The 18832-nt window shown below is 40.5% G+C and overlaps 2 protein-coding genes and 1 long non-coding RNA gene across 5 annotated transcripts; 1 reads left to right on the top strand and 2 right to left on the bottom strand.

Moving 5' to 3' along the window:
- Positions 1–207: 207 nt before the first annotated feature.
- On the bottom strand, positions 208–7944 carry LOC113577692 (sorting nexin-1-like). 2 transcript variants are annotated; one of them, XM_027010478.2, is made up of 15 exons: positions 7809–7944; positions 6820–6988; positions 6340–6479; positions 6193–6259; positions 6044–6087; positions 5813–5954; positions 5036–5114; positions 4767–4842; positions 4541–4654; positions 4177–4270; positions 3879–4084; positions 3042–3185; positions 2666–2746; positions 2429–2500; positions 208–2345 (listed from the first exon to the last, which is right to left on the bottom strand). In XM_027010478.2, exons 1-15 carry the CDS (start codon positions 7926–7928, stop codon positions 2295–2297), a joined length of 1599 nt encoding a protein of 532 aa, XP_026866279.2. In that variant the 5' UTR covers positions 7929–7944; the 3' UTR covers positions 208–2294. The 2 variants fall into 2 exon arrangements, with proteins under 2 accessions (XP_026866279.2, XP_026866280.1); XM_027010479.2 differs by lacking the exon at positions 7809–7944 and having other exon boundaries at positions 6340–6502; positions 6820–6909.
- LOC113577695 lies at positions 7605–8507 on the top strand. The gene is made up of 3 exons (XR_003410664.2): positions 7605–7748; positions 7851–7978; positions 8478–8507. It is a non-coding gene; the product is annotated as an uncharacterized LOC113577695 (long non-coding RNA).
- On the bottom strand, positions 8238–15388 carry slc8b1 (solute carrier family 8 member B1). Of its 2 annotated transcripts, XM_027010476.2 has the most exons (15): positions 14939–15388; positions 14482–14634; positions 14177–14229; positions 13026–13083; positions 12740–12845; positions 12358–12525; positions 11996–12115; positions 11631–11681; positions 11153–11280; positions 10667–10808; positions 10219–10340; positions 9761–9914; positions 9476–9556; positions 8823–8890; positions 8238–8658 (listed from the first exon to the last, which is right to left on the bottom strand). In XM_027010476.2, the coding sequence occupies exons 1-15, from the start codon at positions 15119–15121 to the stop codon at positions 8470–8472; spliced, it is 1776 nt and encodes a 591-aa protein (XP_026866277.2). In that variant the 5' UTR covers positions 15122–15388; the 3' UTR covers positions 8238–8469. The 2 variants fall into 2 exon arrangements, with proteins under 2 accessions (XP_026866277.2, XP_026866278.2); XM_027010477.2 differs by lacking the exon at positions 11996–12115.
- Between the last annotated feature and the right edge of the window lie 3444 nt (positions 15389–18832).

Below are 18832 nucleotides of genomic sequence, written 5' to 3'. Positions count from 1 at the left end.
GATTTGGTCTGTGTCTAGAAAACTGCCCCAGACTGTTGGACAAGTGGGAATTAACTCTCTAACAATGACTGGAATGTTGTCATGCTGCAAAATGCAGCAGAATCATACATGAAATATTCAATTTGTTCCAGTGACTGTCCCCCTTCGAGGATGTACCAGTAAGAAAAGCAAGCGTTGGCACAAAAGGTTGGTTAAAAAAGTCCAGACCATCTGGAATCTGACAATTTTGTTTTTTCAATTCAGCATTTTTCTAATGATAAGCCATTTCTCTTCCTTTTCCAACAGAAGCTGTGAGTGGGTGTGACTAAGAAGAGGAAATCATAAAAACTGCAAAATCACCCAAGTTGACACCAGTCAGTATAACAAATGTAACTGGACCAAAATCCTCTGAAGACTTTCCTCAATGGAGTAAATGTTTTGACTCTCCTCCTGACTGAGTTCAGGGTTATTCCCCAACCACATTGGGCAAGAGCCCTGCTGCTGCTCTGCCTACCAACGCACAGGTTATAACACTAAAGTTCAGAGCCAAATGGACTCTGGAGTTGAATGAAATCGAAAGTTACGAGATTCAGGGATTTTTTTTCTACCCTGGCTTTTACCTATTAAAATGCTACATAAACTACAAAAATGCATATGCACGCGCACACACACACACACACACAACATGGCCAGTCAGCTACAAGAAATGCTCAACTACATGTAATAATGCTTTATGGCCAAAAGTATGTGGACATACTGATTTAGGCATTAGAGCCTGGGGCAGCCACACCCACTCCTAACAGTTGTATAAAACCAAGTACATTGCCATGAAATAGCCATAAACACATGGTGATAGTGGAATGGGTCATACTGAACATCTGTGACTTTAAACATGGCACTGTCATGCTATGCCACATTTGCCACAAGTAGTTTGTGAAGCATCAGCTAGATGGACTCTTTTCAACTATAAATGCCGTTATGGTGAAATGGAAGCACGGAGAGCTTAGCATCGAAGCAGTAGACCATACAGCCTCCGCCTGAGACTCAGGCTCAGTCAGGCTGCCTAGTGATCAAGTGTGTTGTGTGTAAAAATGGCCCTGCAGGTGCCAACAAGCCTAATATCACTATGTACAATGACAAACTAACCGTAAATCATGTGGTCACTGGACTCTAGAGCAATGAATCACCCTTCATTTTCTGGCAGTCTGATGAATGAATCCAAGCTTGATGGATGCTAGGAGAATGCTAGCCATTACTATGCACAGGGTGAACAGTGCAGTTTGGTGTAGGAGAGAATAGTCTGGGGCTGGTTTTCAGGGTTTGGGCCCCTTAGCTCCAGTGTACGGTAATATTGTTACATCATACAAAGCAAAGACATTTTATAAAATGGTATGCTTCTAAATTTGTGGAAGATTGGGAAGGACCTTTCCTGTTCTAACATGACTGTCTCTGCACAAAGTGGGGTTTATTAAAACATGTCAGTTTTGGTGTTTAGGAACTCCAAGGGCCTGCACAGAGCCCTGACCTCAACCCCACTCGTCACCTCTGGGATGAAATGGAACGTCAGTGACGGACCTCACGTATGCTTGTTCGACTGAATGGGCATACAGTCCTACAGACTTCAAAATCTTGTGGAAAGCCTTCAGAGAACAGTGGAGACTGTTATAGCTGAAATGGTGTTTGTGGGTGTGTGCGCCTATAGTGTTTAATAATCAGGATTGCAAATTAACTTTGAGGTCTGGAGCCGAATGGTCTTCCGTCTAGAGGAATCATAACATTTAAACTCAATCTTTAAGATGCAGATGCCCAAAATATACCTATACCTTTCTTCATAAGGATATGTTTTGATACTTTTTAACCCAAAACTCATTGTACTGTAGACATATAAACTCACATGGAGTCAAGCAGATCTCCATACCATAGTACATTCATTGGTTTGTTTTATTAGACTTTAGCTTGTGAGATGTTTTTGTTGTAGGCTTTCAGTCAGTCATTACCACACATTTTTGAATATTCTGACAGCTTGAGCTACTAAAGTTTCAAGACAGTTGTAGTGCATTAGGAATAGTACTATAGGACAATATAAGCTTAAATTGGGTGAAAAAGTATCAACACTGCAGTTTCTCACATCACAAAATAAGTTTCTGTAAATTTCATCTGAACGAAGGATACCGCAGGAATGTGGAATTTGATTGTCCCTCTGCACTATGCATGTGTTATCTGTGTGCGCTTGTATTTTAGGTGTGAGTGTGGTGGTGCTTAGACGTCAGAAATGTGTAGAGGGCAGTTACAAAGTTGGTCTTTAGGTGAAGATTTCACACGATGGCTTTAGCTTCAGGTAGGAATGTCTCCCAACATTTCACCAGCTGCAAGAGAAGAGTAAAGAATCAATCAACAAGTCAACTGGATGTCTCCCTCCCCGCCTCCTGCCTCCTGCCTCATCACTCACCCGATGCTGTGTGCGATGGAGAGACTCCAGGTATTTCACTATGTGGTGTCTGAAATCTCTGCACTTCTCTTTCTGGAGGGGTGACACACGACAAACACAATGCACATGCAGAAGATTGGCTGTCAGATAAAGTAAGAGCTTCGCTAGACATTCGCACGCCCTCTCCATTTGCTGTGGAATTCTGTATTACCATCAACACTTGCCCCTCTAGCTCTGTGTGCACGTTTCTGGTCTCACCTCAAACCTGTGCACTTCCTTCCTTAAGGTGGAGCTGATCCGCTCAAAATCCCGCTCGCTCTGACCCACTTTAGCCTCCCACTGTACAGAGAGATAAAGGGAAGCTAGCCCTTAAAAAAGATGTTAACTGCTATGCCTCAGTGTGTGGCTCTAGTTCAAATAAATGTCACCCTTTTACTTAGGCAGGGAAAACCACACAGAACAAAGCCTACTTTGTTAAGGGAGCCCTTGTGCAAAATGTAAAAACAATATATTCAGGTTAGCTGTTGCATACTTGAGTCTTTGTACTATACAAATGTATACAGTGCATTCTGCTCTTGCACTGATCTGATGCTTTGTGCCAGCTTTGTGTAGAAGGACCGCGTTCTGTACTGACCTCAGTGATGTCGTCCTTAGCCTGCTGCAGCTTGTCAGGTTTGTTGGCCCAGAGCAGTTTGGCTTCTGCTTCCCTTTTCTTCTGGAGAGTGCTCTGAGCTTCCTGCCAGCGCTGCCAGGCTTTCACACGCTGCTCAAAACAGCCCTGACAACAAACCACAACATTACACAGCGGTAGCAATGCATTCTTGCAAACAATAAATAGCACCTATGAAAAATGTACCTAGCTGCCTCCATGTCTCTGTGTTAGACTGGATGGAATATGTGGAATCGATGACCACCAGCCTTATAGTTGGCGTGAATCCTCGAGCACCAGGATCCAAGCGGTGTGTTCACAATTTAGTCTCGTCATTTTCTCCACTTCTCTGTGACTATTCCAACTCCAGGGGATCAGTTCAACACCTTTCTGTTCAAGGTTCTTCATGTTGGAACTTCCAAAATGTGACTGTACCAACATACTATTAAGAAAGTCTACTTGTCCTAACAGATTAATTTGCCCTCAAAATCTGTGCAATTTCTCACAGTGGAGACCTCTTCCCACCCAGTAGTGTCACTGGCAACACTTCTGACAGAATCATACCAACATTACCCTGTTAACACGTTAATGTTTCTGCTGTGCTGAAAAGAGTTTGCCATGCTAATAGTATCTGGTAAGCAATGAGCAGTGTGGTCAGAACCTGACTATTGATGAACAAGTGAGTAAGTGCGTCAGTGCAAAGTGACCAGTACGTGTAAGCGCACAGTAGTTGTTTCTAGTAAGGTGGGTGTCATGCAATAAAAGAACAATCACAAACTTTCAGAGTTTTTTTTTAAAGGACACTCAGATCCTGCAACTTACACGCACAGCCCCGAGTAGTCTCACGTAGTCTGCAAGCAGCTCGGTGAAGATGAAGAAGTCACTGAAGGCCTGCTCCTGCTGCAGCTGCTCCAGCTTGTCCTCCACCTCAGCCAGCTGGGACAGCGCCCTAGACAGCGCCGAGTTCTCCTCAGAGCTGCCCAGCATCGCCACGCTCTTCGCAAACATGGCAGTGCTGCTGCACAATTCTGCACAAGACACAGAGACTCACTTCAGCTCCGATGGCTTCGCAATGATGAGGTCATTCTTTGAAATTCATGTTTGGACCTTTGGGTCTCACCCTTCCTGTGATTGACCAGCGAGTCAAATGAAGCATGAAGCCTCCTCAACAACTGCTCTTCATTCTCAACCTCCTGCAGCTTGCTCTCGAACCACTACAACATAGACACCTACAGTTACCCCTGCAGACGTAAAACATGCACACCTAAAGTTACCCCTGCAGACGTAAACATACACACCCTGCAGACGTAAACATACAAACCTACAGTTACCCCTGCAGACGTAAACATACATACCTACAGTTACTGCTGCAGACGTTAGGCACATTATTAGAAACAGCTAGATGCAAAAAGCCCAACAGACGATGATGACAATGGTGATAAATCTAATTTTAGCTGCTCTTTTGTTATGCGGTCAAGTCTTACGTTATCAGACTCATTCATTTTTATGGTCATCTTATTCACGGCGTCTGATGCTTTGTTTATCATCTTGAGGAAACCAGATCCACTCAGAGCCTGAGTATTCACTGCCCTGGGCAACTGACAGAAGACACACACACGAATACATTGATCTAGACAATTCATTGATCTAGACAATTCTCTTCAGAGGAACTGGCTGTGACTGGTGAGTTTACAGTAAAACTGAACACACCTCCTCTTTTTCCAGAAATTCTTGAACATCAGGATCCTGCAATAGAGCAGGGTGCACCACCACCCTTTGGAGATACCTGAAATTGCAAATTGCACACAAATATAAACAAAAATAAAGCACCAACCTTGACTACAAACTTATCCCTAAATCTTAATGTCATAGAACACACGTTATATCATGAACTATATTTAGACTTAAACTAGTGCATTAAAATATTTCTAAAGGATAGTCTGTGTCTGAGTTTCAGAATCAATAATGAGAAAGGTCACCTCTCTAGTGCTGCTCTTCTCTTCTCCACAAAATCTGCTGAAGATGGATCCTCCTTTCCTACCTTGACTTTAGTCATACCTGATACATTAATGCATGCATACACAATTAGTCAGGCAAATATAACATTTCCCAAATCTAAGAATTACAAACAACCATTTGAACACAATCAACAATTAATATGCTCCATAAAGCATATTAAAAAACCCCACCACAAACGCAGTGTATAAAACACTATATATTACAATATAGTGACTCGACTTCCATAGGCTGATTTTGGTTATAATTGGTGCCATGCAGTTGTTTCATATTTAATACACATGAAAAATGCCCACCTGTATCCTTTTTTGATGTTTTTGTACCTTTGAACACACTTGTTTTGCATCTTTCAGCGAATCAGATATTGTTAGCTAATAATGGCATCTGTATGTTATGCACAGTGAATGTGTCTAGATCAATTATCTACACATGAACAGAAGACTACAGGGGTTGGTGTATTTCCTGCTCCTGGAAGATTCAAGTCATTTCCAAGCCATTAATGTACTGTATCATGCGTGTCTGAATGGGAGAAAAAAAACTAAACAAAATACCAGACTCTTGACTTGCGTCTTTGAGGGTGAGCAGTGCCCCAAAATACTACCACATTACCACTACCACTCTTCTGTCTGATTTGTGAATTACTACAAGAACACAGTGCACAATGATCACAAGAGGCTCTGTGGGGTTTAGACATCAATGTAAGGAGTCAGTGAGGTGAAAGGTAAAGCGAGCCTTCTTACCAACCACGCTCTTCTGAGGCGGTGGAGGTATGATGCACCCCATCAGACTCTGTTTGACCAACAGCTTCTCATACAAACCCAGGAAATCACTGAATCTCCGACGTACTGAGAACGTTTTACTGCGGAATGCTGGCAGACTAGTCTGAGAGGGAGGGATAGAGTCCAGTAAGGGTCTGTTCTTATTTATACATCACAAAGCATTTTAGTAAAATTAGGTTTTGATCAGCAAACCTGAGTGGACACTTTGTAGGTCATGAAAGCATTCATGCCATCTCCTGCAGGACATGAAACCAAGAACTAATGATCCAGTAAAGAAGGAAACTCTGCCATACTGTTAAGAGAAATGTTTAGACTACACAACCTGGAATGGCTTAACATACCCATCTTTTCAGGATTGGTGACAGCAATATTAAGCTCAAATGTATCTCCATGTTCCTCCTCTTCCAGCTGCAAGCAAAATGCACTGTAGCAGTGGCTTTAGGGATAACACAGCTGCTAGGTTTCTATTGACTGACTGGATTAGGTACCTCCTCCATGGTCTTGTTGGAAGTGTCAGGCATGCGTAAACTGCTATGCGCATTTAAGATGCTAAAATGAGGTCCTGTCGGACAGACCTCCTTTCTCCCTTGGCTGTTTGGCGTGGTTAAGGTCAGCTCTACAGTGGCCTCTGGGGTCCAAACATGAAAATCTCTGTGTTACGAACAGCATTTTATGATAAGTCGCAAGACTTATCAGACCAACAGATCACAAATGGGAATTAAAGTAATTAAAGAAAACAAATCAAAATATTCGTTGTTTGACACTGCAGTCTGAACTACTGATGTATAGTCTACTCTATCCATACTGTATATTATCTATAGAAGCCTAGTTATGATAGTGTCTGTTACTGGAATAGAGTCTATTATCAAACTGGCATCAGCCCTCCTTTGGGTTGTGAATGCATTGCTCAAATGTAAATCAGACCAAAGCACCCGAATTGGTGTGGTTAGTGGGTTGGATATGTTTACCTGCAAATAAATCCAGCTCTTCGTCAGACTGAATGCCATTAAATTTTGGTTCCAAAATGTTGGTGTGGAGCGACGGGTGCTTGATGGGGGTCTGGACCGTGTACCCTTCTTCGCTAAAGATATCTGTGGGAGGATCCGTCTCTGGTGGTGTTGGTGTGAATGGTTTATTCTGTAGATGGGTGTGCATAACAATGACAAGTAAATTTAGCATTTGAACATTAAAATATTGTGTGTCTACAAACTGTGATGAAGAGCAGGTGTGAGCTAGAAACAAAACAGGGCAATATCAAACTACCAGAGACAACCACTAGAGACTACTAGAGACAATCACTTTAGAGCATGCTTACGGAAACCTGAGAACGCAAGAATACTGGATGGTCTGAGTATGGTCTGAGGGTCGGTATCCACGAAAAGGCTCTTTGAAATAGCTAAAATCAGGCAAAGAAAAGGAAGAGCTCAAACGCTGTCTAGTGATTGTCGCCAGGGGGTGTGGTCAAGTGACTGTCGCCAGGGGGTGTGGTCAAGTGACTGTCGCCAGGGGGTGTGGTCAAGTGACTCGCCAGGGGGTGTGGTCTAGGCGATCAAACAGCTAATCCACTTGACTTTGGCGTTGGACGTAACTAGCCAGTTTCACTCCGTTGACCACAGCTAGTCTGCTGGCTAGCCTCGTGTGGCGAAAACATCATAAAGTGGCAAATTTTACTCCGGGTGATTACAATAAAAATGCGGACTCGCTCGGTAGACTGAAGTGGGTTGGCAGTAAAAAGCTGCTATCTTAGGTATGTGTGAGCACTTTGCTGGTTTGCAGGCTAGATAGCTAACATGCTAGCCAGACAAGTCGGCAGCCAGCTCCATCTAGCTTACTGGCTAACTTTTCCCCTCGCAACATAAACTGCGCCCGAACAAACGTTTTCTGGCTGAAATATAAGGTAAGATACAACTTTGAGTAAACAGTCACGATAGCTGTCCAGACGAGCCAGGCTACTCACGCTTCTACCAGTGAAAATATCCTCTCCGTCGTCGCTGTCCAGGTCCCTTGTATCGTATTCTGGCTCCTGATCTTCACCATCCAGAAAAGGAGGGGGATTTCGCAATGAACTAACCGACATTGTTTACCTGCTTTTACCAGAAATGACAAAAACAAAAAATAAACCGGGTGGTAGGTAGCTTGTTTCTTCACTGACTTTCTAACTTGAAAATGAGGCGAGGTTGACCGATAACGGAGGCAAACAAAACGGTAACAACATCCTGCGCCTGAGTGCCAGGTTGTGTTCCCGGGTTGAAATAAACGCTGTTGCACTGCCACCTGCTGGTGCTGACCGCAAATTACTATATTATCTATTCTGGGCTAACAGTAGATAAAACGTAGAAAGTTATATGAGCAAATATTAATATTTAAAGAACGAGCTTCTTAAAAATCAAATTTAACATCAAGCTTTATTTTCTCTCCAAGGGTTCCCTTTATTATAATCAAACAGTCTCCAGATTTATACGTCAACATTCTGTCATACTTAAAAACAATCTAAAATGTTATCAGCATCTTTACATCATTGTAAAAAGTACACTTTCAAAGTAAATAAAAATGATCAATATTATTACATTTTAAAAGTCACAAAATATTCTTGCACTAGCCCAGTGTTTGCACTATCTTCACACAGAGATCTTTCCAAACTCAGTGAGGAGTGCGATGATGAGGAAGACAACATAGAAGAGCAGGAGGAAGACGCCATAGGCCCGGCTGAGGTGGAAGCATTGCAGTGGAACCAGCACAAAGGAGAGAACCAGAGAAAGCCCTAGAGCTGCTGCCAGGACCCAGCACAGCAACCCCTCCGGTTGGAGCTGAACCCAGAACAGAGCAGAGCAGGACACATATATAAGTGTTCACGTTAATGCTGATCAGCTCACACCTCCATCCAGTCTCTGAACCATGGTGCAGACGATCATAAAACAAGCACAATCTGACAGAAAGGAAGGAACTGGATTATTTCGTGGATCAGATGTACCATTACAAAACCGTTGTTGTGTGTCAACATCTGCAGAAGGCAACCAAGACCAACTCCAAACAGCATGTCTGAAATAGCCAGTTAAGATCTGTGTGAATGTGAACTGAATGACAGGGAGGTAGTTCTTGAGTGCTTTTGTAAAACTGGGAATACACATGACAGCATAGAACTGGCATTATTATATTGGCATTATATTGCTATTTGATATGGCTTGCAGTATGAAATTAATTAAATTGAAAATGAACCCTTGATTAGCCATGGTTTATGATTTGCCTTTACCAAATTATATTTATTTGTTTGATTGTATGTGTCAGCAAAACATATAAACACAAATTACATACAATCAAATAATTCAACTGAATTTAATTGAACTGAATTATGTCTGATCAAGTTCAGTTAAAATATTTTACAATGGAATGTCTGACATCCAGGAAGTATGTAGAGCACAATAAAAATAATACAGGGTTCATTTTGCAGTGATATCAGTACTGAAAATACTGCTATTAAAAACGATGAATAAATCATATAGTTGCAGCCCTATTTTTGTACCATAAGTAAATGACGAACCTCTGATAAAATATGCTAATGGATGCTTAAATGTTATCTTCAAATAGCAATGTTTTGCAAGACAAGAATCAACAGTAAAAGGATACTAAATATAATTCCTCCGAAACAGGCCGAGATGGCCATTCTTGGGTAACCCTGTCGGGCAATTGTGATGTCAGCAAAGCAGTCTGTGTGAAGGGAAAATGCACGCACGCGCGCGCGCGCGCGCGCGCACACACACACACACACACACACACACACACACACACACACACACACACAACTGGAATTTAAGGAGAAATTTAAGGATAAACTTTAAACAGTAGTACATGTTTTGCATTTGGCAGAATATGAGTCTCATGAAGTGCACGGCATTGTGTGTATATGTGTACCTCCAATGCTGTTTCCCCATGCAAGTAATGTGAGACCCAGCACAGTGTTACTGAGGCGGAGAATGACCCCGAGCAGGTGCAGCACATTAACAACTTCTGATGCCACCACATTGATCCATAAAGCACTTACTACAAATCCCAGTAAAGAGAAAAGCTACACACACACACACACACACACAAAACACCACATATAAAATGACATGTACACTATCCAAAATATTGTAAATGGAATTCAGACATAATTTAACATAAAAGCAATATACTTTAGGAACACATCCAAGAACTGTGTAAACCTATTTTACATAGTTCCAGTGTACTTTATGACAGGCAGGTACCTTCTGCAGCTAAGATAACATTTAAATTAATTTATTTTTAAATGTTGGAGTGAAGGGAGAATTGATGGGAAGAGATACTAGACACTGGGGTAATGAAGAGGATGTTGGGATGCTAACTCTTACAAAGTGGTATGGAGGGGGATGCTCATTAGTGGTGGAGTAGAAAACCATGCCAGAGAGGAAGACTCCAATTAAGGCTGTCAGCAACCATACCGGAATCGCTCCCTCGATTAGGTACAGACCATCTACAATACAGTCAGACAGGGAAAATACTATGCAATATCATTCTATATCAACATATGGTGTATATATAAGGGACACTTACATACCACAGGTGTGGCTTACCTCTGAAGCTGATGCACAGATATAAGGGAAAATGACTAAAATCAGATCTGGCTAGAACTATTAAAAATAATAAATCATCAATCCATATTTTTGGACAGGTAAAGTAAATCTGACAGATCACATTTTTTGGCTTGCTCATTCTAATGTAGGAACAGAAATGTATTACAATAAAGATCAGCAAAAACAAACATTCTATTATCATTTATTTACATGCAGAGACACTTACAGATCCCTGATTTGAAGGTAAGCACACACACCAGTGGTGCTGTGATGAGGTGCAGGCAGTTCAGAGGCCGTTTCCAGTTTCGATCTTCCTTATCTGAGTCCACAAGTGGAACTGTCAACAGCAACACCATCTCAAATGGGAGCTAGAGAGAATGAGAGCAAGCAAGAGAGAATGAGATTGAGAGATCAAGCGCGATATTATATTACATTAGTGTCAGGGAGTTTACTCTATGAAAGACTTGAAATTATTTTTTTCAGCTATAAAATTGATGAAACATATAAAGCAAAGGCCATTGCCCCAGAGCCAGCAAATCACAACCCAACTGAAGATAACCGGGAAACCAAAAAGACTATTAGACATGACAGAACATCTTGTGTCAATTCTACAGGTATGAATTGGGCACAAGTCTACTGTATCGCACGACATCATTCCATAAACATCTCATCTCCCTTCATATATGGCTGAAGTTTACTGAGTGCATTCAACCTGGATGATTTTCAGCACTTTCCAGCCCCAGTGGCTCCTTCTCCAGGTCCTAGTGTCGACAGGGTTAATGGCTTTCAGAAAGATGTTAGCGGTTGACTCAGTGAAGGGGAGCAAGGGCTCATACTCATCTGAGAAACGCAAGAAAACATACACACACAGACACACGTAGAGACCACCCACCCACCCACACACACACACACACACACAAAGACCCTTAACCACTTTCAATGGTGTAAAATGGTGAGCCACAAAACAGTAAAATTTATCGGCAGAGGAACTCTAGTCACAGAGGAAGCAGTCAGCTTTCTGCAGGGAACACATATTTCCTCATATTTCAACAGTACTTGCTTAAAACAAAAAAATCCAATGCTTCACTGACATAAGATGCAGATTTCACAATAACCGGGCCCCACTGATATGCCTGGATACTTAGAACCCAGGTGAGTACAGCATTATTGTGTTTAAAAGAATAGCATACCTTGCACGTGTATGTTTCCATTAAGGTTTTCTGTATAGGAATTCTCTATGTCTGCAGTCACACAGAGAACAGAGACACAAATATAAAATCCCCCGAGGAGCAAGGTCATTTTCCTCTCTAATGCTAATATGATCTTTTTGTGAGTTTTTTACTAAGTCTAAGAGTCTTTTGTATCTTACAGACTTGCTGCTGACACTGTACAATAACTTGTTTATATATATGATCATAAATAATAGTAGGAGCTCAACAGCAATACAATCAATGCAACTGAGTCCAAGTTATTAAATAATACAATTATTAAACCACATTTTTTTAAACAGGTTACAAAAAAAAGAGTTTGTGAAAACAACAAAGGCCCTCCTCACTGTGGTCAAACTCCTGTACTGAGTCCTGTACTGTTCCACTGTGAGATCGTATCCGCCGATTATAGACACATGCACTCACGACCACTGTTACAACATACAGGATGTACAGCCCCAGATATCCTACAGGACAACAGGAAGGCAGAGAGAGAAGTTGGAAGAGGCAAAGAGACAAGGGGCGAGATAGAGGCTTCCACATAGCAACAGAGACATTATTTGTGGCACAACATGGACATGGGAGGTTATGCAAACAAAGTGAGGAAATATGACCAATAGAAGGAGGGAACGAATGCTCCATAGAGAAGATGAAATAAAGGACCATGCAGAAGTGATTTATAGGAGATGTGTAAAGGAAGGGGTCGTACCAAAGGTTTCTCTCAGATCAATGTGCCCCCTGTATAAGATGATGAAAGTCCAAAACACAGCAGCCATGTAGAAGATGACATCACGCAGAAAGGGGCGGGAGGCTGCCGTGAAGGGCTTCACCAGGGCAATGCTCCCGGCAACAACTGTGGTCACAAAGATCCCAGCCCCTTAAAGGGAAAACCACATAGCACATCAAACCAAAAACAATTTAATTAGAATTCCACGGCGTTATGACACCCCTTCTAAATTGTGCTTAGTGTTGTTTTCTTTTAAAACATATGCATAGGGTAATAGCGATTTACAGTGTGACCAACAGGCAAGAACCCTTAAAGGTTTCTATGTTGTTCGTACTGTTTATTACTGCTACATCTGCAGACTTACCAAACAGGGCTCCGATGGCCAGACCAGCCGTTTGTGGATGAGAGAACGCGGCCATGGCACTGAACACATCTGGAGCGCCATTCCCAAGTGCTAGGAATGTCACTCCCTACATTCCAATATGTCATGGAAAGCAACGTCAATGGAGCCCCTATAGAACTATACATCTGCTATGACTTCAGAGATAGCAGCAATGATACGATGGAACAAGAGAGAATCTGTTGTGAATATGTTTATGGGTTGACTTGACGAGAGCCGCTCACTCACGCTTTGATTGGTTAAAGGATACAGCCACATTATGGGTCAGCCTCAAAGTGGAAGAGATGGCGGAAAGGTTGGGACAAAAACTATAGAAATAATAATCAAAAAATCAATGTTGAGCACATGTTCGTAAAATCTCTCCATGTTTGCATCTAAAAAAAAAATACACCCAGGCCTTTAGCATGACTGATTACTGCAATTCCATTTTTACTGGCATTCAAGATAAAACCCTTAGAAAGTCAACAATGCATACAAAACATTCTTTTTCACTTAATTAATAATTAATTAAATTAATTAAATAATTTCAGTTTTGTCTTTTCTTTTACTATTCCTTTCCAGTGTATAAATGTGTTCATCTGTGTGATCTCTACTGTAAAGCAATGTTTGACTTCTTCAGAGTTATATAAATCTTCTTCAGATTTATAATGTAATACACAATCCTGTATATTACAGGATTGTGGATCCTGTATATTACAGGATTTTGGAACCACATGTTGGGAATTGTGGGATTGTGGAACTACTGAAAGTAAAGTGCACGTGCTGTTTGCCAGAATGTGGAAACTGCAACTTCCCTTTCTCTTTCTTATCTACTAGTTTACAAAGTCCAATACAGGAGCTACAACCCAGTAACCTACGGTTACCTGGCACAATTAGATAATCATCACATATCAGGGAATTATCGTCATGTTTATTATGCTACAATAGAAATCATCAGACCTAATTGCCTAAGAGTGTTTATAATTTTTAGGAAAACACACAGCAGTTGTAGCATTATGGGAGTGACACGACTGCCATTCTTATTTTCACAGTGCTGATTAGGCTGACTAGCTAAAGTCAGGCTGCTTGATAAGTGCATATGGGCTGATTACAACTCAGCAAGTTGGCAAGAGGTCAAAAGTTCATGGTCTTAATCCCAGCTGCTAACTGCCTGCCTCACTGCCCTACTACAAAGTGGTAAACTCTAACTGTTCCAGATTACTGCAGATCTACATTGATGACTACTGTTCTAGGACTACAGAGGACTGCAATATACCTGGGGTGACTGGCTCAAGCCCTGGGGTGCAGTACAAATAGGGCCAGAGTCCAGTACAAATAGGTGATTCTGATGATTACAAGGTTTAAAGCAGGGAAACTATGTTATGCAATCGATCCATAATCAATCAATCAATAAATACTAACAATTCTGATGCAATCAGTCCTAGAACCAGGAACAAGACCAAAAGCCACACAATCTGTTGAGGAGAGAAAATGTGTGAAAATAAAAACAGTACATTAATCAATGACAATTCATGAAATTATGATTCTTCATATGTGGGCCCTTGAATTCAGCACTATGCAAGAGCCCTCTTGGTTGACTTTTAATGTGTTTTTGAGTCTATGATTATCTTTCTGAGTCTTCCTCCCTTACAAACACACACACACACACACACACACAGCCTTGATACTTTCTTGTGTGATTTATTCTAAGATGCAATGACGCTTACATAAAGGAAGATGGCGAGAGGTAGGAGTTTGGGGGACAACAAGCAAAAGGTGATCCAGGGATAGTTAATGAAGCCACCATCTGCAGCACAGTCTGGGGTGCTCCGAACAAACTCACAGCGCTGGCTGGCAGAAAGGTTCATCACCTTATCACACTGGCAAAAGATGAGTACAGAATACAACATCATGGTTGGAAAGTGTTAAAAAACTGGCTTAGTCACATTCCAGAAATAACAAGGAATCCTCTTGGACAAATTAAAACACTTCCCTATCTGTAAGTAAATTCTGGAGTATTTTAAAACTGAGTTTAAAATGCATAATCTGTGGGTTTAAATAATAGGGTATGCACATATGCATATGCACAAGAACATACCCATTTTAAGTGAAGTGACAGAACCACACAACACTACTTCTCACTTACTTAATTTTGTCCACAGAAATGTCAAAAATTCAACTTACCTGATCTTGACTGTTTTTCAGTACATATACAGTCGGCGTGATTGCATTTTCCTTTGCACGGTTATTTCCCGAAGCCGTCCGGTTTACTGCCGTCAGCTGAGACAAGGCACTCGGGTTCTGAGAGGCTACATAGTCCGATCTCAGAGCTGTTATTAGCGTCGCGATTAAAAGCACGGATCTCATTCCTGAACATGGGGCTATAAGTCACCATAAGACACAGCATTGCTGTGGACTCACTTCCTAAACAGAGCAGGCATTGCTATACAAGCGCTTGTTTTCCACACGTGATCATATCCACAATCTATACATATTTAGATATCCGTTCATATAAGCTATGATTTCTTTGGACGTGAACTCAAACTGCTTGTCCTATAAACAAACGCAGGCTCAAGCCGTCCGGCAGTTCAACGATACGCTTTAACGAAAGATTTGAGATGTTTGAGCTACTTTACTTCCTCTAACGTGACGTCATGTAACGTCCTTTTACGTAGGATTGTCGACACGCAGGCGACCTTATTTCTCTTTGGCATTAATGTAAAGGACTGTTTTATATTTCCAAACTTGGAATCGCCATTATAATCGACTGTAGTATACATCAAAAAACAATGCCCAAAGGACGGGGAAAGTAAACGAAAAATAACATGCAGAGAGATTTATGAATTATAGATATAGAATTAAATCAGTAGAGTAAAATGATTTTATTCCTCAGAATAATAATTCAAGATTTATCTGAAATATGGTAATAGCCTACTCATCAATGACTACCCCAGGGTCTAAGTAAAAGCATTAATCAGAAGCACTGTAATTTAAGATTCTTTTTAGAGAATAATTAGAGAAAGATTGGTTTATCCTTTGCAATGAAAATCTGTAATTAAAAAAAGGCAAAACAAAAAGCAAACAAAAAAAAAGAAAGAAAAACGCAAAATAAAGAAGACTGCATTTGCAGTATATTAGAAAAGGGGAAATATTTGTTAATTAATACTTAAGAAGCACAATTATTTGATTTCTGAACTAAATGAATACAGATATTTTTTTTTACTGATGTTCAAAACTAAACGCATACATTATGAAAACAAGAAATAACATTTATCCATGTAAGGAAAGCTGCATCTGTTTCAATGGAAAATCTCAAAATCATTAAGTTCATTGTGAAATCAAAATATTTATGAGTGAAAAAATTAAAGGATAACAGTCTAATCCTAAACTGGAAAGCTGGAAATATAGAACATAAGAGATATATGACACACAGTCAAAGTGAAATGTATTTATATAGCACTTTTTATAACAGCCGAGGAACAAACACTCAAACAACAGCATGACACCAGGAGTTGATGTACCTAGGCAGCAAGAGAGGATAGGTTGCTTGGCATGTTCAAATACTAAAGTGTGTAAAATAGGGGTATATAATGTGCAATACACACACACACATATTCCAACAGATATCTATGCCCCACTCTCATGAGGGTTTGTTTTGTCGGATTCCCCTGGTCCCCCAGAATCTGACACGCAGACCTTGTTGAACTGGGCGACATAAGAGAGCCAGTGTGGCTCTCTTATTTTTAACTCATTCTTGGTGAGGTTGGCGGGTAGCGTTTTGGACTTTGCCTAAGGGACTTCACTGGTCTTTCTGCAAATAAATTATCTAAATGTCAGTATTTTATTTGGGAGAAATGTTGTCAGTAGTTAAAATAAGACAAAATACAAACACACACACACACACACACACACACACACACACACTAGTTAAAATAAGACAAAATACAAACACACACACACACACACACACACACACACACACACACACACACACCCCTAGGCTGCAGCCTAGATCCTCATGACCACAGGGATGTCACAGTTTGCATTACTTTTTTGGAATCTACTTCACCCATATTCACAACATCTCACAATATAGAGAGCACTATAATAATCATGTTCGTTTACTATTAGGTTCTTCTTTTTTTGACTTAGCATTCTATCACGATAAGTTAAATGATGGCACCTCCAAGGAAATGATAGAGTAGGGCCCACAAATGAAGACTGCAGCAAGTCTTCATTCTTTTTGTTTGTATGCTTGTTTGTCTCTCTCCTCATCAGAGATGTAGGTGTACTTATTTATTTACTTATTATTATTATTACAACCTGTCATATCTGTTATGTTCATTGTTTTATATTGCATATATAAAATATTAATTTAAAGGAACCCCATTTTTTCATATCTTGGGTCCACAAAAGTACTTAATCTGGCTCAGACATTATGTATTCTATAAACACTGATTCCTGAATCTTGCACCTGTTAGATGTTTTTCATCTTCCAAATATAGAATTATCCTACTCACATGTGCTAGAATAGTAGATGTTTCAAAGAAATTTACAAACACTACAAACATTAGGCACCCATTTAGAAATAAGTGTTGTATTTTGTGCCATTGACTATTGACTAATTCTGAACTTTCTCTAAGAACATGGCCCAAAACCCATTAATGTGTGGGCTAGTCAGTTCATTTACAGAACTGGGCTGAACCCAGACATTTGTAAAGCTGATTTTGACAGCACATGTCACTTGAATGTTCTGAAACCTCCCACGCTAGCTTTAAATTGATTTTTCTGCTCATGTCTGATTTTCCAGAGAACTCTGGTCCGTAGCCTCTAGCCTCCTTTCTGCCTGCACTGTGAATTTCATTTTTCAATACTGTTCATTTAACCACACCAGAGGAAAACAAGAAAGTTTCAAACGAGCAGATAAGTGAAATTAAGTTAAGCAGCTCCTGTTTTTGGCCGTTTTTTCTATGCTGGCCTGCTTTCAGCTGTTACCCCTCTGCCCCCTCAATCCACCCCCCAGATTCCACAAGCACAAAAGCTGTGAAGAGACTTAAGGGTGCAGGATATTTGAGGAGCATGTTGTTCATTGGTTTAAGAAGAGATCCCTTTCCATAATTAGAATAGATTTGTCTGACTGGGCAATCCAAAATGTCTATATAAACCCACCTAATGGGACCATTCCCTCTGGCTTACAGCCACATGGTTCACCTGATCTGCTTCGTGCATCTTGCTCTCTGCTGAAAGGTGAGATTCATTTAATTGTACGGTCCATTCCTCAGCAAAGTTTAATAGCGCTTAGGTTTCCTGCTTCAACTCACAGCACTCATAGATAACCCAACACATGCACATGCAAAGGAAAGCAGAGGTCCTTAATGAAAGCTGTGTTATCTTAGTAGGTAATGACCTCACTGACAAGAACGCAATGCTGTTTTCTTCCAGAAATAAAGCTTAATGACCAGCTATTTCAAGAGATATTTTGTCTTTAATTTGAAGGGATAATTTGACTACAGCTACAGTGACTTAAAGTGATGCTGAATGTTTGTGATGGAGGGAGTGATGTGAATTGAGTAACTGATTGTATTGTACATTGTACACTCTCCAGCTGTAAATGGATCTGCAATATTTTTTATCTAAGTTATCTCTTTAATTTGAATTAATAACACAAAACCTGTGTTGATAGTAATATAGTAAAAAAAAAGATCCATGTATTTTAGTGTCTCTAGAGAGAAACTAGCCTTCTTATGATGTGTGTGATGCATATAGCTAAAAGATACAATTAACTGACCTTTTGAGTTAAACATTAAACTACATCAAAATTGGTACTAAACTGAAAAGCAACTGACTTTCCACATGTTTCACATATCAGTTATAAAATACATTTTGAATCTGAGAGACTCTGTGTACGTGATTGTGAATGCTAAGTGTTCAGTGGTAGTTCACACATACATTTTAAGATTTTGGTTGCATCTCAGAGCAGCTGAGGAAATTCCTGAGATGGTGGGACACACTCAGCTGTTGGGGTCTTGGGTTGTTTTTGTATGTGTGAGCATGTGACCTTTTACTCAAATAACATCT

This window comes from Electrophorus electricus, chromosome 21 (genome assembly GCF_013358815.1).
Source record: "Electrophorus electricus isolate fEleEle1 chromosome 21, fEleEle1.pri, whole genome shotgun sequence".
In the NCBI taxonomy this organism is placed as follows: Eukaryota; Metazoa; Chordata; class Actinopteri; order Gymnotiformes; family Gymnotidae; genus Electrophorus; species Electrophorus electricus.
The sequence above is the reverse complement of the archived record's forward strand: the minus strand, read 5'-3'. Positions and strand labels throughout refer to the sequence as shown.